At 47.4% G+C, this 24,148-nt stretch overlaps 1 protein-coding gene across 6 annotated transcripts in view; it reads left to right on the top strand.

The window, feature by feature from the left end:
- Positions 1-12,112: 12,112 nt before the first annotated feature.
- The window catches only part of ERI3 (ERI1 exoribonuclease family member 3), a gene marked incomplete at its 5' end in the record, with an annotated part of 129,180 nt that continues 117,144 nt past the window's right edge, over positions 12,113-24,148 (top strand). For 4 of the 6 annotated variants that reach the window (XM_079696438.1, XM_079696437.1, XM_079696436.1 and 1 more), the window contains 2 exons: positions 12,113-12,247; positions 14,637-14,712. In XM_079696438.1, coding sequence (XP_079552564.1) covers positions 12,113-12,247; positions 14,637-14,712 — 211 coding nt within the window. Of the gene's footprint in view, positions 12,275-14,636; positions 14,713-24,148 lie in introns of all 6 variants that reach the window. The other 2 variants (XM_079696435.1, XM_079696439.1) reach the window with 2 other exon arrangements.

Here is a 24,148-nt window from a genome sequence, read left to right as displayed (position 1 = left end):
ATTTATTTATTTTTGGCTGCACTGGGTCTTTGTTGCTGTGCACAGGCTTTCTCTAGTTGCGGCGGGCGGGGGCTGCTCTTCGTTGCGGTGTGTGGGCTTCTCATTGCGGTGGCTTCTCTTGTTGCAGAGCGCGGGCTCTAGGCACGCGGGCTTCAGTAGTTGTGGCACGTGGGCTCAGTAGTTGTGGCTTGCGGGCTCTAAAGCACAGGCTCAGTAGTTGTGGCGCACGGGCTTAGTTGCTCCGTGGCATGTGGGATCTTCCTGGACCAGGGCTTGAACCCGTGTCCCCTGCATTGGCAGGCGGATTCTTAACCACTGCGTTACCAGGGAAGCCCAAGAGCCCACCTTTAAATCTCCTCCTCTGTGACCCTGCTCCTCTTGCAGACACCCTCCCTGTCCCTAGCTGCTCAGGGAGAGTGGGTGGGATGAGTACTGCTGTAACTGACCAGTGACCTGGGTGGTGGGGTGTGCAGAGTAGCAACCAGACTCTACCCCTGTAGCTCGCCCTACAAGGTCACGCCTTCTCTGGGACTTCTTTCTCACCCTCATCTTTCTAGCTCACCCTTCTCTTATTTCTTGAAGATCCTTCGCTTACACTCACCCTGCGACGCCATCTGTCACTGAGGCTGCCATGCTGCTCAGTGGGTGAGTCACCTGGGCCGCGGTGGAGCCCTGGAGCTGGCGAGCAGTGTGCTTTTTCCAGAACTTAGCAGAAGGGCCCCGCACCCCGCCCCTCCACGCTCCTTCCCTAAGCCCCACCCAAATACCATCTCTCACTTTCCTTCCTCCATGTAAGCACTTTGCGCCCTCTCCTTTAGGCTCCAGGTCTCTCCTTCTGACACATTTGTCCTTCCCTCCCATGCCTCCTCGGCTGTTCCCTTCTGCTGTTTACAGGCATACGGTCCAAAGCGGCCACCCCAAATATGTCAGGGGCCTAGACTTTTTGTGGTTCTAATCAGGGTCCTGCTTTTTCCTTGCCCTTAGAGATGCCCCATCTCTGGGCACCCTTCAACCACCTCATGTGCCCTCATTCTGGCTCCCCTTTTATCTGCCTCCCTCGCCCCCATTCTCACCTTCATTCCAGTCTTCACAGGAGACAATGTTGGAGAACACTGTACCTGGCTCACGATAGGTTCTTAAAAAACATCAATTAAGCCCAAGTCGGAGTTTCCCCATTCTGGTTCCTTCCCTACTCCTTCCCAGGCCCTGTAATGATCCCCTGTTCTCCCCTGCGTTGTTAGCCTTCTTCTGGGGTCAGGGTAGGGGCAGGGTCAAGGCCATTAGATGTTCACTCAGTGCCTCCCCCCGCCACCAATGTGTGCTTTTTGTCAGGTGCTATTTTTACAATGTCTTCATTACCCCCTAATTGGCCAAATCTCTTTTCTTTATTTTTCTTGTTAAAGACAGATTTAAAGAACGAGTTCAGTAGCTCAGCCATTTTCAGACCATCATTAATTTCCCGCCTTCTTATTTATTAATGGGGCAACTTCCTTGCTGGTATTTCTTGTTCCCTGGATATCTCTGTAAAAGCCTGCCTGGCTCATGCAGCCCCTGGGACCAGTGCTAAGTCACTCTGACTTTGTGCTGCCCTCAGCGGCTCTGGCATTCCCTCCACAGCCCGCCTGCTTTCTCTCGGCCCTCCTTGGCCAAGGCCTCTCACCCACAGCCTGCAGGGAGGAGAGTAGGGGACACCCCTGCGTTCTTCCTGTGATGAAGAGGACTGAGACCCCTGGTTCCCTCCTCCATCTCTCTCTCCTCCGCTGTGTTCCAGGTCGAACTTTAAGCTGAACACAGACTGTCTCAGTGACCCCTCAAGACCTTTAGGAACAAAAGAGGGAACTGACCCTCAGGGAGCAGCAATGACTTGCCCAGCGTTGCTTGGCTTGAAGCGGGTAGAGCCAGGATGGGAACCCAGTTTTACCACGTGACTCCACAGCTTGAGCTTTTCTTCTATGCCAGCCTGCCTCAGGGAAGCCCGTGTGAGAAGGTCACGTTCAGGATAAGTCTTGAAATAGAGGGAGAAACCAGGGCCATTGAGAAGACAGCAGCACAGTGGGAAACAAGTCAGTGGCCTGAGGCTTAGCAGGGCTGTGGTCAGCAAACTGTGTTGGGTGACCCGTCTCTTCCTTCTGAACCTTGACCTCTTCATGCTCCATATTCTCATCCTCCCATGTCGGTTAGCTAAGGACTCGCGTTCTCAGGGTGATGTTACTAAAATGTGGGAACGGTTATCTGGGGACTCTTTCCATGCCTCTGAAGGGTGGGTCTGGGCACATGGCTCCCTTTGAGGCTTTCTTGTGTGTTCTGGGTTGAGGCTTTTTGATGCTGGTTCTCCCGGAGCCTCTGCCCTTCTCTCCAGGTCAGGGGGTTGGCCCTGTTGCTGCCCACAAACCGCTGCCCTCGCATGGAGATGGGTAAGAGTCAGTAAGCCATGGGTTCTATGGGCCAACAGCTACTGCCCTAGAGCCCAGGCCTGGATCTGAGCATATGCTGACTCCACCATGGCTCTGAAAACTTCTCTGAGTAATGGGAACTTGTGGAATGGTCCTGTTAGGATCCTCCTCAATCTTTCCATAATCAGGAATACTGTTATCACCTAGGCTCTGAGCCCAGACTCCAGGTCAGGCCCCATCGTGCCCCCCACCCCACCCCTCTGGCCCCAGTGGCTAAGGCTGTCGCTGCCTGCACATGGCGGGTGAGTGATGAGGTGATGAGGACAGTGATCCCAAGTTAGGGCTCAAGCCTAACACAGCCTTGAGGACCCCGTGGCTGCCACCAAATGCCAAGTCATGCTCTTCCCTTTGGACATGAAAGCTCTGGGCAGGCCCTTAGAACTTTCCAAAGAAGCAGGGAGAGAGAGAAATCAGGGCAGAATTATCTTGCCTGACCTGGACCTCCAGAAGCGGTAGCTGGGAGCAGCAGCAGTGCCGGGGAGGAGTCCCCTGGGGCCAAGCCCAGGGAGCCATGTTTTTACACTAAAAGACCTTGTTTCTTGTCTCATCCTGGTCATAACCTTGCTTAATAAAGACATTAAGATGAATGATTGAAGCTGCTTCTCTCCCTGCAGCCAGAAGGAGGGGCAGCCTGGGTGACCCCCGGCAGAGGGGACACTGTGGGGATGCGTGGAGGTAGGAGGGAATCCACAAAGCATCCCCCTCCAACATGGAGCCTCAGCTTTGGGAGGCTGAAGACTCCTGCCCTGTAAATGCTCTCCAAAGGCTGCCTTATCCAGTGGGGGATCTCTGCACTGCCGGCCTTGGGCTGTATTCTGTTTCTCCAGCATTAGGGAGGGGTTGGTACAAGCAGAAAAAGCCATCCTAGGTGGAGAGGGGATGACAGGGATTTTCGCTTATACAGGGTTTCAACAGGGCTTTGGTAAGCTCCTGTACAATAGGTTTTTGTATTTATAAAAACAATAGCTAACAGTTATGGGGTACTCTCTGCTTGTTTCAGGGGCTGTGCTTTATAGGCATTGCCACATCTGAGTCCCAAAACAGCCCATGACACAGGAAGAATTATTACCCCCAATTTACAGATGAGAAGACTGAGGCTTAGAGAACTTAAGCCACTTGCCCAAGGTCACCCAGCTAATAAGTAGTGGAGTTGGGCCATGAACCGAGGCAGTCTGACTTCAGAGCCTGCGCTTATAATGCCTGTCATCACACGTGCCTCCAATTTTACAAATTGACATAGCCTGGAATTGGGAGGAGGATTGGGGAGGACCAGGGTTTTAGTATCAGACAGGGAATTGATTTAGAGGTCACAGACAACCGTTAGGGATAAACAGGATCATCTCTGGATGGGGCTGCCGAGGAGGTGGGGCCCCAGGGAGCACTACTGAGACAGGCCTCATTTACCATGTTTATGACAAGTCTGGCAGAGGGCAGCTCAGGGAAAACTGCCCCTTCACAGATGACGCTGAACACTTTTGGGCAGGAAAATGTCTTGCTTATTGTCTTCCCCCAGCCCTGCGCCCTCTGCACCTGATCCTTTGCTGGACGTGGAGCAAATTATCAATTAACAACTTCTAAAATATAGATGCTAAATAAAAATGAAGAGCCACAGCAGCCTTGAACCGTTTTCAGTGAAAAGAAGAATGCTCTGTGAGTGGATGCATTGGGGAAGGTGGGAAGTAGGGCCAGAGAGAGCGCACTAAGACCTGCCTACTTCTCGTGGGGTCTGAGGACCAGCAGCATCAGCGTCACCAGGGAACTCTGAGAAATGCAGAATCTGAGGCCTTTCCCAGGACCACAGAATGACAATTTGCATTTTAACAAGATCTCCAGGTGCTTGGAATGCAAGCACATTAAAGTTTGAACAGTACCACCCTAACACCGAACTGACCTAGTCACTGCCCTGCTTTAAACCCTTGGGTGGCTCTCTATTGCCTTCAAGATCAAGTCCAAACACCTTAAGAAGACTTGCTTATAAGACTACACATGAATTTAACTCTTGGCTACTTCTTCAAACTCTTCTTTCACCACTCGCTTTGCCATGCTTTCTGCTCCAGTAGTACTGGCTTTCTTCCCACCCACACGTGGGCCATTTCTTTGCCTTGAGCCTTTGCTCATGTTATTCCCTTTGCCTGTATTGCCCTCTTCATTCTTTTCTTCCCCACCTCCTGGGCCTGGGAAAGTCCTGCTCAACCTTTAAGACTTGAATTAAATGTCACCTGCTCTGAGAAAACTTTCCAGCTGTGATTGACCCCTCATCCTAAAACCTTCATGGCAACTGGTCTCTATGATCACAGTTATCACTCTGAGTGACACTTGGTTCCTTACCCATGTGTCTCCTTCAGTAGAGTGTAAGCTCTACAAGGGCAAGAACTGTGTCTGTGGCTCATGTTCCTGTCCTGAGTTTTCAAGGAGCTTAGCACAAACTAGATATTCAAAGAATGTTTGTTGCATCTTGAAAAAGTATACACACAAGCTCTTAGTTCAGCTGGGGTTGCTGGAGGAGATCCCCTGAAGGCCTTGGATGCCCTCTTAAAAGCCCTACAGCAGCATTCTCAGGTCCTGGGGGCTGTGGTCGGGCAGTGCCTAGAGATCAAGAATGTTGAGCAAGCCTCTGGCCTGTGCATTACCACCTACCATGCAGGGTCTGACAGGCAGATAGGGTTTGGGGACTCAGGAGAGGGGAAGGAATAGCCACTTGGGGATCAGGAAATACTTCCTGGAGCAGGGCACGCTTCTCCCGGGGTTCAGTTGAGAGATGGGAATGGGGAAGGCACTCCCCATTGAGAGAACCACCAGCAAAGTCTTGGAGGCAGAGAAATACAAAGCTCCTTGATGACTAATAATCAGTCCCTTTGGCCTGGAAGAGAAGGGGAGTTAAAGAACTACTAGGAAATAAGGCTGGAAGCATAGGTTGAAGCCTGAGTGTAGAGGACTTGAACACCAAGTCAAGACCAGGAAGGAGGAGCTATGAAACCACAAGGGGTCTAGTGTAAGGACAAGGCCCCACTAGTCTGGGAAGGTAACAGAAGGTGGTAGGCAGTAAAAGGAATTTATTCACTAAATCCTGGGGGGGAAATTTAGTGTAATGGTGGTCCTATGGGATTTGGAGCTGATACTTGGCTACATCCAGCGTGGGGAGCCAGGCAACATCCCCTGACCCAAATATCTATTTGAATCCACAGTTTTACATGGGGCTGAAAATCCTCTCAGAGGAAACAATTTGAACCAAGCCCATAACTGGATCAGGTATACACCAGCATGATTGGATAACCCAGTGGACACCATATTGCTGGAAGGGCCAGCAGAGCTCCAGAGAGAAACCTAATGATAGAGGAGAGGGGGTTCTGGCAGATGAGCCAGTCTCCACAATAGGACTAAGGGTTGAAGAGGGATCGTGGGTCTGGTTCAGTATGATGGCTCTTATTAAACTCACCCTATTTTCGCTCCTCTGGTGTTTGTTAGTAGATGTACAAAATGGGAAGAAAAAGGACTGGTTAAATAAGTGGAAAGACCTGCCTCTGAAACACTTAAGAGCTCAAACCTCCCTGTTGTGGGGCTTCACATCCCCCTAGCTGCATGTAATATGGAGGGAGTCATCTTCTTACTTTGTGAGAGAGTGCCATGCTCTCACACTGTCATGGTACCATGAGAATTGAGCACATCAGGCAGAGGCATTCAAGGCCAGCATCCATGGTGCACTTAATGACAGAAGCCAGTGGATCATAGTAGCTTGTATTGCTCCATGGGCACAACTGAGGCTTTTTTTAAGGAACATTGCAGGGGACCAATATTTCTACAGGAGCGGGCGGGGGCCTAGAATCAGCAACATTGGTGTACTAGCATTAATGTAAATTTATTGGTATCACCAGCTGGTATAGATGGTAGGGAGCATCTGCACTGCTATAGATGAACTACAAGGTAGTCCAGGGAATAGAGCCACCTGGAGACAGAAGTTTGTGAGTAGATTTGGAGAAATGGAGGGAGCCTGGTCTAGAGGAGAGGAGAAGTTGGCACCACTTTAAAGGGGCCAGGGTGAATGCTGGCACTTGAACTGTGGTGGAAGGGCTCCAGCAGGCAACAGGAGGGAAGAGCTGAACTTGAAGCCGAGATGCGAACAGGCAAAAAGTGGGAGTGCTGGTGGCTGATGACCAACTTCAAGGGAAAATTGATGAAGGAAATTTCACTCACTGAGCCCCTACCTCATGTTGGTTTGGCACTGTGGTAGGTGCTTTCTTGTTTATGTAGGTATTATCTCCATTTTATAGTAGAGGAAACAGACTTTTTACTTATTCATCAAATAGACATATTTGGAAAATAAAGACCATTAAAACACAGTCTTCTTCCTTGAGGATCTCAGAGTATTGTAGGTGAGCGATACAGACAAGTCATTTCATTATAGAGTGGTCCTTAGAAAAGAGTAGATGCAAGCACAAGATGCAACGAAACCACAGAGAGTTTCCCCAAGTCACAGAGGCAGCAAGTGTCAGAGCCAAGGTTCAACTCCTGGACTCTCTGGATCCAAACCCTTGCACCTTCCACCACTCTAGCTGCACAGCTACAGCCGTCAGGACCTTTAGTCATAGTCTGAGTTCCAAGGAAGAGCAGTAGCCCTTGTTGCTGGCAGGGAATGTTTAAGAGCAAGGAGAAGCCATTGGGAATTGGGATGCGGCATCTACAAGTGACCCAGCAGCACCTCAGGCCCAGAAGAGGAGATGATGACCGGGAGAGGAGAGGTTACCAGGTCATGATGCCTCTCCCCTGGGACAGGACTGATTCCAGAGCCTAGAGGTGGCAGTGAGGGTTCTACCTATAAGAGCCACTGGGGCAAGCAAGAACCCAGGTTGCACTTAGAGAGGCAGATTGGTACCAGAAAATGGAGGGTCTCAAAAATCAAGCTGGGATTGAGAGGAGGGGCCTTATTGGGAATGGCAGTGGGGATGTGAGAATGAAATCAGACAGTTCTTGGGCTGGAAGGAAAATCTGCCCAATCTCTAGGATCATCATCTCCTTTTTGCTTCTGTTGAGTTCAGTAGCTCCTGACAGGACTGCCTGCCCTTTGGAAAACAACTCTTTTGCTTTAAAAACTTTTTCCTCGGGCTTCCCTGGTGGCGCAGTGGTTGAGTCCGCCTGCCGATGCAGGGGACATGGGTTTGTGCCCCGGTCCGGGAAGATCCCACATGCCGCGGAGCAGCTGGGCCCGTGAGCCATGGCCGCTGAGCCTGCGCGTCCGGAGCCTGTGCTCCGCAATGGGAGAGGCCACAACAGTGAGAGGCCCGCATACCGCAAAAAAAACAAAACAAAACAAAAAAACTTTTCCCTCCCTTCTGAGCACCAGATCTGGAAGAGGCCCCAGTCTTTTCTAGGGATTCTTTGTTTCTGACTAGTGGCTGGATAGCCTAAGCCAACCTTCCACAGTTGGGATGGGGCATTGGGCCATACCTCTGGGGCATGTGAATCACAACTCTCTCTGGAACAATGGGCGAGGCGGGGAGAAGTCAGAGGATTAGAGGTGGGGAGGCTAGGACTGGAGAAGGAACAGTGGAGCAGCTTGGGGAAGAGAGCCTCTGTGGGCAGGTGGCTCCATTTGATTTCCGATTTAAAGGGGAGGCTTAGATAGCCAAGAAGAAAAAGGTTAATAAGAAACATATTAAACGGCAGTGTGTATGTCCCCAGGGACTTCCTGTTGCCATGACTGACCTCCTGGAGAGTGCCATTCGTTCCTGAGCATGGCAGCTTTATAGGCACTTGTAGGCCAGCAAAGAACACCAATTTGCTGCCGCAGTTTGTTTTGATAACTGAAACTTTCAATAAATCTATATTAAAATCAAAGGGAAAATTAACTAGGCCCCAGTGAGGGGCACAGAGATAAGGGAGCACATTACCACCCTGGCCTCAGCCACACCACATCCATCTCTTAGTTCAGATTCAGGTCACCAGGGAGATGAATGGCTCAGGCTCATAGGGAAGAGCCCTGGGGAAAGCAGAGCGAAGAAGCCATGGCCAGGTCTAGGCTCCACTGCTCTTGGAGCAGAGGACTGGGGCTGGGCGTGGGGGAGCAAGGAGGTGGTATGGTGGTGGTCACGGTGGGAAGAGGAGTTGGAAGAGGGGTGGGGGAGGGGCAAGAATAATAGTAACAGCCAATATTTACTGCACTCTTTATGCAGGACACGGTGCTAAGCATGTTTAATTCTAATAACAAATAGGTACTAGTATTATCTACACTATAGAGATGAAGAAACTGAGCCTCAGAGAATATGTGACTTGCCTAAGGTCACAGATAGAGCCAGGATGCAAACCTGAGCAGGCTCTCTCCACGCTCACTCTCCCTATAACTGCACTATGCTATCTTACATAGCTTACAGGGACTCAGAATGGCAGAAGCAGTTTCTCCAGTTATCAGATAAAATGGTTTCGGATCCAGTCTGGGTTCTCTCAGCTGTGCCAAGTCTGGGGGCTGCCATGCACTGTCCTTGGGTCCTGGGTTCTCTGCCCTTCAGTTGCTAAGGTCCCAACTTTGATGGCTATCTTGCGGTTTTTCCTGGTGGTTTGACAGGGCCGCAGAAGAACCCACGTGGTCCTCTTTTGTTCTTGCGCTCAGTGTTCACTTTAGTTCAGTCACTTAATCCAGCAGCCAGGCAGTCTACCCAGGGTGTATATGTGCCTGTACTGGACTCAGTTCATCTGTCTCCGAAAATTCACTCGTCCCATCTGCTTGCCCCACCCCAGACCTTGGCCACCTGTTTTATGGACAACCCAGCTGCCACTACTATCACATCCTTTACTAAGACATCTGGTTGTCTCAGCGCCCTCTGGGAGGAGGGTTAGGTTCTGAAAGAGCTTCCAATGTGTGCATTGTGATGGGACTGCAGGGGCCTATTTTGACCAAGCCAGAGGCTCCTCTCATCCTTTCTAGTCTCAGATGAACCACTGTGCTTTAGGGTGTGGGATCTGGCGCCCCCTGTGGCTACGGGAGTGGTGGGGTAACACAACCCTCCCTTTCTTCCTGCCTGAGAAGTGATGGTTCTACATGGTCTGTAGGACAGAGCAACTAGCTGTGCTTCCTGTTAAGCTTTGGTCATACAATACTACTTTATATTTTCATTCCCTCCTTCCCTGCCTCACTTCTCTTTTCCCCCTCACTCTTGCTGTCCTGGGATTACATTTCCCAATGAAATCTTACTACATAAGCTTTGCCTCAGGCTCTGTTTTCTAGGGAACCAGAACACAGCCAAAGGCTTGAGGGAGCCAAATGCTGGGTTAGGCAGCAGTGTAAGGTACCAAGTGTACTTAAACTGTCCTATTATTTGAGTGCATTTTGCCTGGTCTTTGTCCAAAAAGATCTTACAATGTGGTGAGGCCCTGGAAGTTGTTCAGATGAGCTCTAGAGCACCAAGGAGGAAAGAACACATTTTGGGGAAGTCAAGGGTTCCATGGAGGATACTGGGGCTGGGCCTTAAGGAAAGCCTCCAATTCTCATAGTGTGCGTTTACTTCATTCTTACAGCCATGAAGGCTGGCTATGCCATATTCTCAGGCCAGCTTCAGGATATAACAAAGCCAGAGACGAGAGAGGCCATGCTAAGGCCTCTTATTGGTCTAATTTTTTTTAAATGTCTTTATTGGAGTATAATTGCTTTACAATGGTGTGTTAGTTTCTGCTTTATAAAAAAGTGAATCAGTTATACATATACATATGTCCCCATATCTCCTCCCTCTTGCGTCTCCATCCCTCCCTCCCTATCCCACCCCTCTAGGTGGTCACAAGCACCGAGCTGATCTCCTTGTGCTATGCGGCTGCTTCCCACTAGCTATCTATTTTATACTAGTCTAATTTTATTTATCTATTTACTTACTTGTTTATTGTCTGTTCCTCCTCTCCCCTCCTCCTCCTCAATGTAAAAGCTCCTTGAGGACACAGATTTTGTGTGTCTTATTCACCAGTGAATCCTCAGCAACAGAAACAGTGCCTGACACTTAGCAGAGGCGCTATAAAATATGTTGACTGATATGATCCACTGGGATTAACATCTAGATAACATTAATGGAAAGAGGAAGACCCAATTCCAGCTCCAAGAATCAGGCGATAGGCAGATGTGCCTCCACTTTACTGACCTTTGGTTAAGTGACACCTATCCCTGCTGGTGTTTATTCCCTCATTTGTTCACAAACATTTATTGTGTGCCTGCTTTAGGCCTGGCACTGTGCTGGGTATTACTTTACAGCATGAACAATATAGAAATAATGCCTACCTTACAGGAGTTTACAGTCCTGGGGGAGAGACAACAAAGAAACAGACAATTATAAAACAATGCAATAAATTCCATAGGTGCAGAGTAGAATCACCTAACCCATCATGTGGGATTAAGGAAGGCATTCCTTAAAGGGGGGATTACCAGGCTTTCCCAGCTCAGGTGGGAATCATGCATTATGTTAAGGTCAGATTTCACGGAGGTGGTAGGGCCCAGAACTGACGACATTTTCTTTTCTTTTTTTTTTTTTACGTCTTTATTGGAGTATAATTGCTTTACAATGGTGGTTAGGTTCTGCTTTATAACAAAGTGAATCAGTTATACATATACATATGACATTTTCTTAAGTGAAAATATGTAGATGTCAGACAGAGGGCTTGGTGACCGAAGCTGGTCACAGATGGTTCCTGGCTGACTGGGAGGCTGTCAAAACCATCACTGGCTTGGCCAAGGCTGCGGTTTCCCAGCTCAGAACCTAGTACCCATGACTTACCAGAGAGGCACAACCAAGATGAAGAAATACATCTCTGGCTTTGGCCAAGGTTCTCTCCAGTTGACTGACTGTGGAAACTCTCCACAGCTGAGGCCAGAATCCTTTTTAACGCTGAAGTTCCCTGTGGAGCTGCTCTTAACAACTTAGTTCCCTTTTCCTTGGGAAGGCCCTTCAGAAATCTAAGCATTTTTTTCTTTGCCTAAAATCCCCCTCCTCTCAGGTCTTCCCCCAGGCCGACCTCAGAGAGTAAATGATAGTAATGGCTTGCTGAATGAACTAATCATGAGAAGGTAACATCTAAATACAACATGTCACCTTATGAGCCTATATTCACCTCATGAGTATATTGGAAGGTGGGAAAACGGAAGTGGGGGACCTGGGTTTCTCTAGGCCTTAGAAAGTTTCCTTTTGTAAAAAATTTCTTTCACAGCTCAGAAGTGAGGCCCCCCTTCACTTTCTTCTAAATACGTGCAACCTCGACACTACAAGTCCCATAAGGCCTGCGGTGGGGAGTCACCATCTTGGCGCACCTTCGCGCGCATGTCGGCGGGAGAGCGAGCCTTTGGGGAGAAGAAGCCCCGCCCCCGTGCAGCCCATTGGTCGGAGGAGCCGGCGGCGGGCTCAGCGGTTGGCCATCGCGCCCGCCCGTCCGCCGCGTCGGCCGGGGTCAGAGTGCGCGGAGGTGAGTCGGTGTGTTGTGGACTCGTGGTGCTGGCTGCCGCTGTTGAGGCGGCCGGGAACGGGCGGTGGGGAGCGGGCGGAGCTGGCCCTGCCTCTGCCTGGCCGGCGCCGCAGTCGGCGCGGGCCGCGCCCGCCGCCGTAAACTGCCCTGAGCGCCTGCTCAGGCCGAGGGAGAAGTCGGGGCCTGCACCTGGAGGGAGCCTGCCGCGCTGGCCCCGAGGAGGGGGCGTTGCCATGGCGACAGCCTCTCCCGCTGCTGACGGGGGGCGGGGGCGGCCCTGGGAAGGAGGGCTGGTCTCCTGGCCCCCTGCTCCTCCCCTTACAATCCCCTGGACTTGGATGGGCCCGAGTTGGGGGCAACACCCCGGGGTGGGTGATGCGGCGAGGCCCCCCCAGATTGGGCCCTGGTAATGCATGCGGGGTGAGGGTCGCGGCGCGCAGTTTGTGCAGCCTGGGGTGCTGGCCCATGTGCTCACCCTGGATGCATGGTCTACTGAGAAACGTTTAGGCGGAGAAGGAGAGGGGCAGGGCTTTGAAAGACAGGCTGGGTGAGGTGATTAAGCATGCTGACTTCCTATCTGGGATTACTTAGGAGGAGGAAGAGAGCTTTGACCAAAGGTTAGAAAACTAGCAAGGAGATGGTAGAGAGAACATTCCCTTTACCCTCTCCCAACACACACACAGACACATAAGCTTAGCAGTTTACTTCTTTTTGTAAATCTGTAGCGGTGGTCGTAGTTATGGTGGAAGGATTGAATAAGGGGCCTAACTTGGCTAGCTTTCTGTCTGCTGTTCCTGCAAATGCTCCAGCAACAGGTGTTTTCTTAAAAAGGCATGAACTTGGATTGGGGCTTGATTGCGAGTTCTTGCAAAATATAACTGCTCCTTGTTGACTTGGAAGATGCTGAACGTGGCTTCTCATTGGGGGTTTGGATTCTGTCCTTAGAGCTGGATTTTGTAAACTGATAGTACCCATCATTCCCTCTGCTATAGGTCTCTGGCCACTTCTCTGGTATTAGTTCTTGTCAGACATTTTATCAGTCTCCCAGGCGAAGGGCAAAAAACCAGGAATCCCATTGGCTAAAGACCGTACACTATTTGAACGATAGTAGGTTGTGATTGGCTGAATGGTTTTTGATTGTAGAGTTTCTACTAGAAATTGGCTTCATCAAATTCTGCTTTATTCTGACTTTATCATACACAGCATGCCTTGTTTTGGTGGGTTCATGCCTGGAGCTTAAGTATATTATACCTGAATCCCCTAGCATTTGAAAGCCAATTTATAAACAGGGACTTGGAGTGTGACTCCACTAATGTGTGTGTCTGTGATCTTGGTTAGAAACCCACTTGGCTGCCTTTCGTGGGGGGAGTTGGGGGAGGTAGCTGCCGGGAAGTGATTGATAAGGTTTCCTTTATGGATTCTGTGGTGCTTCACTGGAGCTCAGAGCACTTTGGCAACTTAAGCACTCCAAATTAAAAGCTCATTAACAATTCCTGCCCAAAGATCCTGTAAATAATCGGCTAGCTAGGTCACAGAGCTTGGCTGAGAGCTCTCCTTGCAACTTGAAATTTCCAAATAAAAGTGCTTTTATTCCCTTTCATTTTGAAAAGTGTTTTCTTTGCGGTGGGGTAGGTTGGTGAGTGGCATTTTCCCAGGGGATCTGAGTAGAATAAAGTGTTAAATGTGTAGAGTGGTAGACAGGAATAGATTGGTTCCAAACCTAGGTGTTTCTTTGTGCAAGGGCGTTGCTAGCTTACAAGGGCACCTCTGCAACTTCTAATCCTTTTGAAGGTTTGATGAGTAAAAGGTGCAAGGTTTAAGTGATCTGAAGAGAAACTGGAGTATGGAAAATCTGAATTAAGTGATAAATATGATAGGTGTCCATTGATGATTTGATTTGGGGTTTGATTACCTTGACTTTTTTAGAACTTGAGGCAGACCTAGATATATCCTGCAAGTGTTTCCTGGTCTGTGTGGCCATTTGTGGCAACCAGTGTTTCCCCCAATCCCTGCTTCAGTGCCTGAGTTCTGAATACTGTCAGCCTTTACTAGTATCCCCTCCTTGGCTAGACTAGGATTCGGGATTATCCAGAGAGCCACGACTTCATGGCCATCTCTCTCCGTCCAAGCTCGGATATTGTAAATGTTTAGTATTTCTAGGAGATAAACCTCCTTAGGAAGAAAAGTATGCCACTAGAGAAGATGAAATTCATCATTGCAAAAATATATATTGTTGACCATTGAAAAAATGCAGAGGTTAGGGTAACCGACTCCCCACACAGTTGAAAATCTGCTTATATCTTTTGACTCCCCCAAAACTTAACTAATAGCATTGACCAGAAGCCTTACTGATAACATAAGCAGTTGATTAACACATATTTTGTATGTTATGTGTATACCTACTTATATTTAATGCATTCATGACATCTTAATTTTTTTGGTATTTCTAGGCTATGTGGTTTATCTGCGGATTTTTTCAAATTGTCACAAATCTCCAAAAAAATCTCCCAATATATTTATTTATTGAGAAACATCTGCACATAAGAAGTGGACCTGTGCAGTTCAAACCTGTGTTGTTCAAAGGTCAACTGTAGTACTAGTAGCTTCTGAAAGCTCTGTACTGGCACTGTGCTTCCACATAGATAACTGTTATCCCAAAGTAGTTTGAGTTTAGGAGTTTGAAGTATTGTGTGATCTTTAAGTTGTTTCAAACAGTATTGAAATAGAGTTGTTGCAGAGATCTGTATTTATCCACAGCATTGGGGCTTTCCAGCTCTCACAGAACCTTCAGCATCCCCAGCGGCCAGTCTTGGCATCTTCGAAGTAAGGAGAGGTGAGAATCCTGTTGCATGGTCAAGGTTTGGCTTGACTTCTTCCTTATGAGTATTTGGGCTTGGAGGGTTGGGAGTGGGGACTGGTGCAGACTGTACTTTTCTGTAGCTTTTTCTGACAAGATACCATATGCTAAAAGACTACTGAAACTTAACCCAAAGTCTATAAAGTGGTGAGAGTTGAAGGTGGGATATCCATACTTTCAAGTTCTGCCATGATTTCTCAGTGGGCATTACATGAGCACCTACTTGAAGTTCAGGAAGGTTGAATAGAGCCGGAATAATCCTTTATCCTGAGAAATACACATCTTAAGACAATAGGAAGGATCACATTTATTTGGCTTCTGATAAATGCATTTGACCAAGGCCTTTGGGATCTTGGTCACATGCATTTATCAAATTTGGGTTGTGGGTCACCTTTGGGTGGATGGTTAATCCCAGTCTGTCTCCGTTTTACGAGGATCGGGGCTGGCTAAAAAGGTAGACTCTGATGATTGATACGCAGGATGTCAGAGGCTGTTTGTTGAATAACTGAGGTCCAGGCATTTTGCTTGGTGGTGGGATTGTGGTGAACAAGACAGCTGCTATCCCTGACACCAAAGAGCTTACAAGTTCATGGGCGAGACAGATAGTATTGAAGCAGTCACAAGACCTCTGAGAGTGCTGTAACGAGGTAAGTATATGTGCTTGAGAGTACTTAGAAGGATCTCCAGCCCAGACTGGTGGGTTCAGGGAAGGCTTTTCAGAGGAAGTAACCTACTCAGCTAGAATTAGACGAAGATGTGAAGAACCAAGTGTGAAGGTCAGAGCTTTGTTGAGTTTGAGAAACTGAAGTTCAGTGTGACTGAAACATACAGTAGTCAGTGGGCAGAAGACAGGAGAATACAGTGAGAAATTAAGGAGGAAAGGTAAGCAGAAGCCAGGGCCTTATAAGCTCTTAGGATTAAATGGTGGGTAGAAAAAAAGATTAGACTAGGTCAGCAAACTTTTACTGTAAAGGACCAGATAGTAAATACTTAGTCTTTATGGGTTTGTGTCACAACAGTTTACTCTGCTGCTATAGCACGAAAGCAGCCATAGTAGGAAAATGAGTGAGCATGGCTGTGTTCCAGTAAACTTTATAAAAACAGGTGGCAGCTGGATTTGGCCTGTGGACCAACCACTGGATCAGACCATCATAAAAGCCGTGAGAAGCCATTGAAAGGTTTTAAGAAGTGGACTGATACTAGATTTGTGTTTTAGAAAGTTTGTTTTAATTTTAATGTTAAGTGTTAAGAATGGATTGAAGGGGATAGTACCTGAGGCAGAGAGACCAGTAAGGAGGCTGTGGCAGTTACATGGGTAACATTTTCACCTTTGAGGCAGTGTTTTGACAATTAAAAATTGAGTATACCTAAATCTTTGCGTCTTTGTGTATACTGGTTCTCTTTGCTAATTTCCTGGCCATCTACTTGAGCTTAAAGGATGTCTACCAGAGAAATTGTTGGCGATACCAGCTCCTATTTCACGGACTAGAAAAGATGTGGGAAGGACAAGTTGGTGTGGAATGAAGGAGAAGTTTGGGGGAATGCTTTTCTATTGAAAGTAGTAGTGAATAAATGTAGCTAGGGAGAGATTTTGGTCTTTGGTCTCGTAGCTTAATGTTAGTTGCTTTGAATTTCTTGAACTGTACACACGGAGGGGGACCCATTTTCCTAAGCTTCCCAGGGAATTGCCTCATTCTCCATATGTCCTACTTAGTCTTCTTCTTTGCTTGCTTCTAAGAAACTGATGATCTTTTTCTGGTTTTGAGAGTGTCTCCTAGTTGAGTATGATGGTATGTGTCAGGTACAGGGATCAAATAAAGTATTTGTTGAGTGTCTGATGAATTGTCTTCCTCTTCCTGCAAGCTCCGGTGTGCATTGCTAGAGGTTTCTGATAACAGTGCTTATGTGACCTTGGGCAAATGACTTACCTCTCTGAGTTTAGCTTTTCTATCTGTAAAATGGAACTTAATAGGTTGGCTAAAGGATTTAATGAGATGTAAAACTCTTAGCAAGGTGTCCTTAACTTTTGTTATTAACAATATTTTACACAATTTTTTAAAAAGCAGGTAGCAATTGGGTGACTGGGCCTTTGGCTTAGTACATTTGGGGTGCTCCCAATTGTCACTGTGGCCATGTGATAGAAACCTAGCTCCTGGCAGAGGCAGCCAGCAAACAGGAGGAAATTATAACTAAAGCAAGATGCTGCTCTTCATAATGGAAAATCTTCAGACAGCAGGAGTCCCATTCGGAATTCCAGAACTTTCTTCAGGGTGGACCTTAGCCCCAGCACCATCAGTGAAGTGAACTGAGTGAGCAGCTACCCGAAAGAAATTCACCGAAGTGTGACCAGTCATTTTCCTGGTCTGTCGGGGTCGTATATTAATGTTGCCACCCTTGTGGCTTTGTAAAGTGCCTCTTGAATGCTTTTTATTACTTTTCATCACCACTCTGGGAAGCGGGTCAGATGGTCAGCATTATTGTCCCTGCTACGCATGTGAGGAAACTGAGGCCCAGGAAGGTTAAGTGTGTTGTCAGGTCATGCTGCGAGGTACTGTTAGAGCTGGTGCAGAGTTGCTCCCAGATGAAATTGTGTGAGTTTATTGCTGTGATTTCTCTTCTTTTGAGTGAGAGATGTATAGTCATTGCAGAACTGCAATCTGATGCATGTCTTATCCATATGTCCTAGTCTTGATCTGGGTCCCTTTATCCACTTGGTCCTGTTGGGTTTTAATTGATGACTGCTAGGAACAGTCCTGCTGGGAAGCAGATTCCCTTTGGGTCATTGTTTTTAGTCCATCCTCCTTTGGGGACATTCTTGGGGAGCCTTGGGTGACAAGAGATTGCTTTGATATGTTCAGAATTGTGCCTTGTGCCCCACAGCTACAGGTAAAATCAAAAGGCGGATAATTTATGGGAGTGTCAGAGCTGGCCGCTGGCACCTCAGGAAGCCATTAGTATGCCTGTTCAGACCCTCTGTGTCCTTGCAATTGATTCCTCTTTGCATGAGCCTGATTTGGGAAGCTGTAGATCTGTGGGTAGTGATTGGATGTGACAGTCCAAACACCGGTCCCTAAATTAATCCTTTTAATAGTATTCTGGCACGAAGGCAATGCTCGCTCACTCTCTGTCTCTAACTGGGGAGGACAGAATTGGGGGGAGGGGGGTAGGAAGAAGGAGAGAGAAAGAAAGAAAAGAAGCTTTTCCTGCTTCTTAGGCCCTGCTCTGTTCTGCCAGAGCAGTTGACATCATAATTCATTCAGCAGACATTGCCTCACACTTACGTTGTGCCTGGCCCTGTTCTGGGGATACAGAAATGAATAAAATGTGGTCCTTGCCCTTAAGGATCTATGTGTAGCTCAGTGTCCTCAGACTTTTTAAACTCATATACTCCTTAGATGGGAAAAGCTAATCTTATACTTTTCTTCAATGCTGCTTGAAATTTTAAACTGGATTCAAGGGTCTGACAAAAAACAAGTACAAGAAATGATCTCTTCAGGGACTTCCCTGGCGGTCCAGTGGTTGAGGCTCCCTGTGTCCACTGCAGCGGGCATGGGTTTGATCCCTGGTTGGGGAACTAAGGTCCCGCATGCTGCGTGGCCAAAGAAAAAAAGAAATGATCTCTTCAAATATGCCTTTTTACACACACATACACCCCTACACCTGCTATCTTCCATCCTTCTCACCTGACTTGCTGAAAATTACTGCTAAGAGGAGAAACAGATAACTAAAATCTTACAATATAGTGAGATAAAAGTTAAACTGTGCTACTGGATCACTTAAGCAATTAACTTTCTGATGAGGTGTCAGAGAAAGCTACTAAAAGGGGAAGATTTGAGCTGGATTTTGAAGAAGGAACAATAGTTTGCCTGGTGAAAATGGAAGTACATTTCAAAACAGTGGGAGCAGCATTTGCCAAGGCACAGATTTGTAAAAGGAAACATCACATTTAGGGGCCTGAGCAAGAGCTAGTTGTCACCCTGCTTCCTGCCAGTTTCTCCGCTTTGTGAGACGGGAAGATTTGCTCCCCTGGAACTGGGTTTGGGAAGAGGCTTTGAGTTCCTTGTGCTGCAATTGCTTTAATCCAAGACACCGCTTCCTGTTTCCGCTTTTTTTAAAAAATATATTTGTTTATTTATTTGGTTGCACCGGGTCTTAGTTGTGGCTTGCAGGCTCCTTAGTTGTGGCTCGCCGGCTCCTTAGTTGTGGCACATGGGCTCCTTAGTTGCTGCATGTGGGCTCCTTAGTTGTGGCATGCGAACTCTTAGTTGCAGCATGCATGTGGGATCTAGTTCCCTGACCAGGGATGGAACTTGGGCCCCCTGCATTGGGAGTGCAGAGTCTTAACCACTGCGCCACCAGGGAAGTCCCCCTGTTTCCGCTTTTGTACCCAGGCTGCAATTTGTTTTTCTTATTATAAACAAATTTGAGTGATTTGGACAGACTTAATTATTGCTATGGTTGAGTTCCTTTTAGTTAAAGTCATACCTTAGCTCAAAAGAAAAACTAAAGTTGATATGCATTGTTAGCCCTATGGCTGATGGGAGAATCAGCCAAGTGGAGAAAGTGGGACCTTAAATGTGGGAGAGGAGAACAGGGCCCTGAAGAGCTGAGTGCCTCTGAGCCTTAGTGTTCTCATGTGTAAGATGGGAATACTGTTACCTATTTTGCTTGACGGTTGGGAGGCTTAAATGAGATGAAATATGTAAGTCACAACTACAGTGCCTGGCTTGTAGTAGATTTTTACAAAATAGTGTTTCACTTTCCTCTTTCTCATGTATTAGCAATAGCTCCCTTTTGCTGAGAACTTACTATTGTGCAAAGCACTTTGTACATATTGTATGGTCTAATTGAACCCCTAAGAGATAGGTATTTTTGTTACAGCTATTATTACAAAGAGCCTGTGGTGGAGGCAGGATTTGAACCTGTGCTTGTCTAATACGGCATTTTAACAACTAGCTGTATGACTCCTTGTTTCTGCTCCAGTTCTCCGTTTCAGAAGCAGGGGTATAGCAGGTTCTGCGTACCTCCCCTCTGGGGGTCAGATGCTGTCTACAAGTGTGGGAGGAGCTTACAGGGATGAGAGTACCATACCATACACTGCCCTTCCTCCATTTCTACCCTATTTACCATGTGTTAGGAAACTAGCCTTTGCTCCCTCTCGTGTGTGGGGTCACAACTGACATGCAGGTCTTTGCAAAGAGATGTTTCCCATCCTTGGCCCCTTGAAGGAGTTTGCCCAAGCTACTGAATGTGGCTGATGGGTTAGTAAACAGCAGGCAAATCACAAACAGGTACTTCTTTTTCTGTGCTGCCTTGAGTTGCTGAGACTAATTGAGGCTAATTGAAGGGGAGAGCGAGGCTCCTGTGGCCTGTGATGTTGCCATCAGAATTTGGTATTCCTGTAGGTCTTTAGTGACTTTAGCTCTTCTGATAGTTTGGGATTAGCAGCTGCTTCTGATGTTGGACAAGTTCTCCCTAGCCCTGTCTTGGAGCAGAAGCAGCTGAAGCTACAGGTCTAGGGGGTGATGGGTTGTAGAGAGGAGGAGAGTGTTTTGTTGAGGTGAGGACCCAGCTTTAGAGTTCCTGCTTGCATTCCACTTTGGGGCCATCAGGAAGTTGTGTAGAGGTTCTAAGCTTTTGTAGGGGTCTCAAGCTTTGTTCTGCCTTAGGCTGAGCCCTCAGGCCCCTGGCCTCCACTTGTGAGGCTACAGAAAAGTTTGGGGGACAAATGCTGGTGTCTGCTCCTTGTGTTAGGGCAGTGGCTGGAGGCTCTGAACTGGGGGTCAGGAGCCGTGGGTTCTCTTCTTAACCTTACTTGCTCTGTGAACCTTGGACTGTCCTTTTCTCTTTCTAGGGCTCATTTTCCCTGGCTTGCTGGACTGCGTCTTCTCTTAGGTTTTCTTTCACCTTTGACAGTCTATGATTTTCACGGAAAGTGCTCTGGCTGTTAAGAATGCATTCATTAGATTGAAAATTATGACTTTTGAAGGCATGCAGTTTATTTATATTTTTCCCAGGTTATTTTTAGCCACCTGAGACAGGGCCTGTGACTGAAGGAGTTGCAGACAGGTGTTACCGTGTTCTCTGTGGATGCCTCTGTGGCTTAGGTGTCTGAGCACTTGTGCTACTGCAGGTCAGATTGGAACAGGAACTTCCCCGAGACTGGGAACTGGGTACTCTGTGGCTGTCCCATGTGCTTCTAGTCTGGACCCAGAACCTGCCTCAGTGCCTTGAAGTTTCTCTGGAATGCACCCCTGCCTCCCAGTCTGGCTTTTTTTTGTTTTTTGTTTTCTCTTTGGCCGCACAACGAGGCTTGCAGGATCTTAGTTCCCTGACCAGGGATTGAACCCAGGCCCGCGGCAGTGAAAGCACCGAGTCCGAACCACTGGACCTCCAGGGAACTCCCCAGTCTGGCTTTTTATGGAGTGGATTGAACCCAGGGATGGTATAAACCCATACCCTTCCCAGAGATCCCAAGTATATGTGGATGGGGAGATGGGGTGGGAGAGGACCCCATATTTCATGATGGGCTTCTCTTCTTTTCTCTCCCCCAGGCCCCCTGGCCTGTATGTGGATATTAAAGGATGGCCCCCTCCCTTCGCCCTCCCTTCCCCCCTCCAGTAATGGAAGGCTATGAAATGTCTATTTACCCAAGACGCCAGAATGACTCCTCTGTGGTTCCACTAATCTGGTGATTTGGTGCTTCCCTGGTCTCTCAGGTAAATAGAAATTGAGGCTTTTTATAAAGGCATATGATTTCCCTCATTAAATGTGTGTTTTGGCACATGCGTTATTTACCTGACCGACAGTAATGGCTGCAGAGGAGCCATTGTGTCTGTTGTGTAAATACTCTGCACATCCTCCAGGGGCTGTGGTGCAGGCCCGCTCCTCCAAATAGGGCTGGCCCTGTGGCAATCCCTGTTTTCCCCTCCCCTGCCTCACTGGGGGACTGGTCCCTTTATTTTGAGGAGAGAATCATTCGTTTTCCTCTTTGCCATAGGCTACTTACTACCTTTAATTTGCTAGGAGAAGGAAATGGGTGTCAGAATAAATGTGTGTAAGTCTTCGTCTCTGGTGAAACCTGGTGAGGAGGTAGATATACACAGAATCATAAACTGTTCCTTTTGAGTTCTGCCCCTCAACTAGATTCTCAAAGTCCTGGCTGATGATATAACATGTAGACTTTTATTCTGCAAACTTGTGACTAAAATATAAAGACATCAATAGAAAGGGACAATCTCTAAGATGTCAGAGGGTAGACAGGCGAGTGGAGTGCCTCTGCAAGGAGTGCAGGGATATTTCCCGAGCAGGCTCTAGAGGTGGCAGGGATACCCAGTGAGGGGGCACTGGGCAGGGGCACTTAGGATGGAGACTCCATGCTTTGAGGGCTGCCAGAGGAGAGCTTGCAGCCTACCCTCTGTGGCAGTACGGGGAGATGGCTCCCTCGCATACTGTTCTCTGTTTCTTTTTTTTTTAAACAACATCGCATGTGGTTAAAAAAAAATTTTTTTTTTAAGTTTGAAATAGGCCAAATTTACATAAAAGTTGGAAGTAGGGTACAAAGAATTTTTTTCCTGAACCATTTGTGAGTTAAGTTGCCGACCTAACACCCCGTCACCCTAAATACTTTGCGTGCATTTCCTATGTGCAAGGACATTTTCCTACCTAGCCATAACACAACCATCAAAATTAACATTCATATGTTACCTCCATCTAATCCTCAAACCCCATTCAAGTTTTGCCAGTTGTCCCAGTAATGTTCTTTGCAGCAAAATGATCCAGTTCAGAATCGTGCATTGCATTTAGTTACCAAGTCTCTCATCTCCTATAGACTTTTCTCACTAAACGTTCCTTGAGATTCATGATCTTGATACTTTTGAAGATTACAGGCTGGTTATTGTGTAGACTGTCCCTCATTCAGGGTTTGTCTGATATTTTCTCATGATTAGATTCAGGTTATGCATCTTCAACAGGAGTATCACAGAAATGATGCTTTGTTTTTCTCATTGCATCCTATCATGTGATGCAAGATTTTGATTAATCCCATTATTGATGATGTTCATTTTGCTCACTTGATTAAGGTGATGTCTGCCAGGCTTCTCCATTGTAAACTTATTCCCTGTTATAATTAATAAGCAATCTGTGGGGAGATACTTTGAAACTATGTGAAATCCCTTACCAAACTTTAGTTTTTAAAATTTATTTACTTATTTATGTATTTATTTTTATCTTTATGGCCTCATGGTTTCCTTTTTTATTCAGTGCATTATAATGCATTAATGTCATTATTTACTTGCCAGTGGGAGCCCCTTCAAGCTGGTTTCCGCATCCTTTTGAGCATTTCCTTGCTTTCTGGCACAACAGGATGTTCTCGGCTCATCTTGTACTTTCTCTGCCACAGCCCTGGAATCAGCCAGTTCTCCAAAGAGCTCTTGTTCTTTCAGTGGAGAATGTTGTTTAGAAGGCGGCTAGATGCTAGATGTGCACATTGCTATCAGAGTGTTGCTGCTCCCTGGCCCTTCAGTAAACAGAGCTAGAAATTATATATACATGTGTCTATATATTTGTGTATAGATATATACTCATCTTCATATGTACATCTAGCTTTATTTATTTAAATTTATTTATTTATTTATTTTTGGCTGCATTGGGTCTTTCTTGCTGAGTACAGGCTTTCTCTAGTTGTGGCGAGCAGGGGCTACTCTTCATTGCGGTGCGCAGGCTTCTCATTACGGTGGCTTCTCTTGTTGCGGAGCACGGGCTCTAGGCGTGCAGGCCTCAGCACTTGTGGCATGCGGGCTCAGTAGTTGTGGCTCGCAGGCTCTAGAGCGCAGGCTCAGTAGTTGTGGCTCACAGGCTCTAGAGCACAGGCTCAGTAGTTTGTGGCGCACGGGCTTAGTTGCTCCGCGGCATGTGGGATCTTCCCGGACCAGGGCTCAAACCCATGTCCCCAGGCAGGTGGATTCTTAACCACTGCACCACCAGGGAAGCCCTAGCTTTATTTTTATATATTATATATATATATCAGAAACCATGAGTTCACACTCCAATTCCAATTCAACACCACAGATGTTTTTCCCTTTCCATGTTTTAATTCCATCCTCTAACAGTGAGAAACCTGGTCCCATTACCCTTAATATATGCCCTTTTTTGATCAATCCCTCTGTATGTAACTAATCTCCCATTGTTGCCACTGCCCTTTCCCCCTCTTGGGTACTCTTTTACCCTGCCTGTGAGTCCCCACATCAGGCTGCTGCTCCTTCTCTGCCAACGGATGCCCTTCATACCCCACTAGGGCTGTGGCATGCTGCATCACACCTTCCTGCCTCTGTATGGACGCCTCCTCACCCAGCTTGGGCTCTGATACTCCCTCCCAGACCCTTCTGCTCCTCCCACTTCAACTGATGTAGAC

This window comes from Hyperoodon ampullatus, assembly GCF_949752795.1.
Source record: "Hyperoodon ampullatus genome assembly, chromosome: 2".
Taxonomy (NCBI): Eukaryota; Metazoa; Chordata; class Mammalia; order Artiodactyla; family Ziphiidae; genus Hyperoodon; species Hyperoodon ampullatus.
This window is presented reverse-complemented; position numbering and strand designations above follow the sequence as displayed.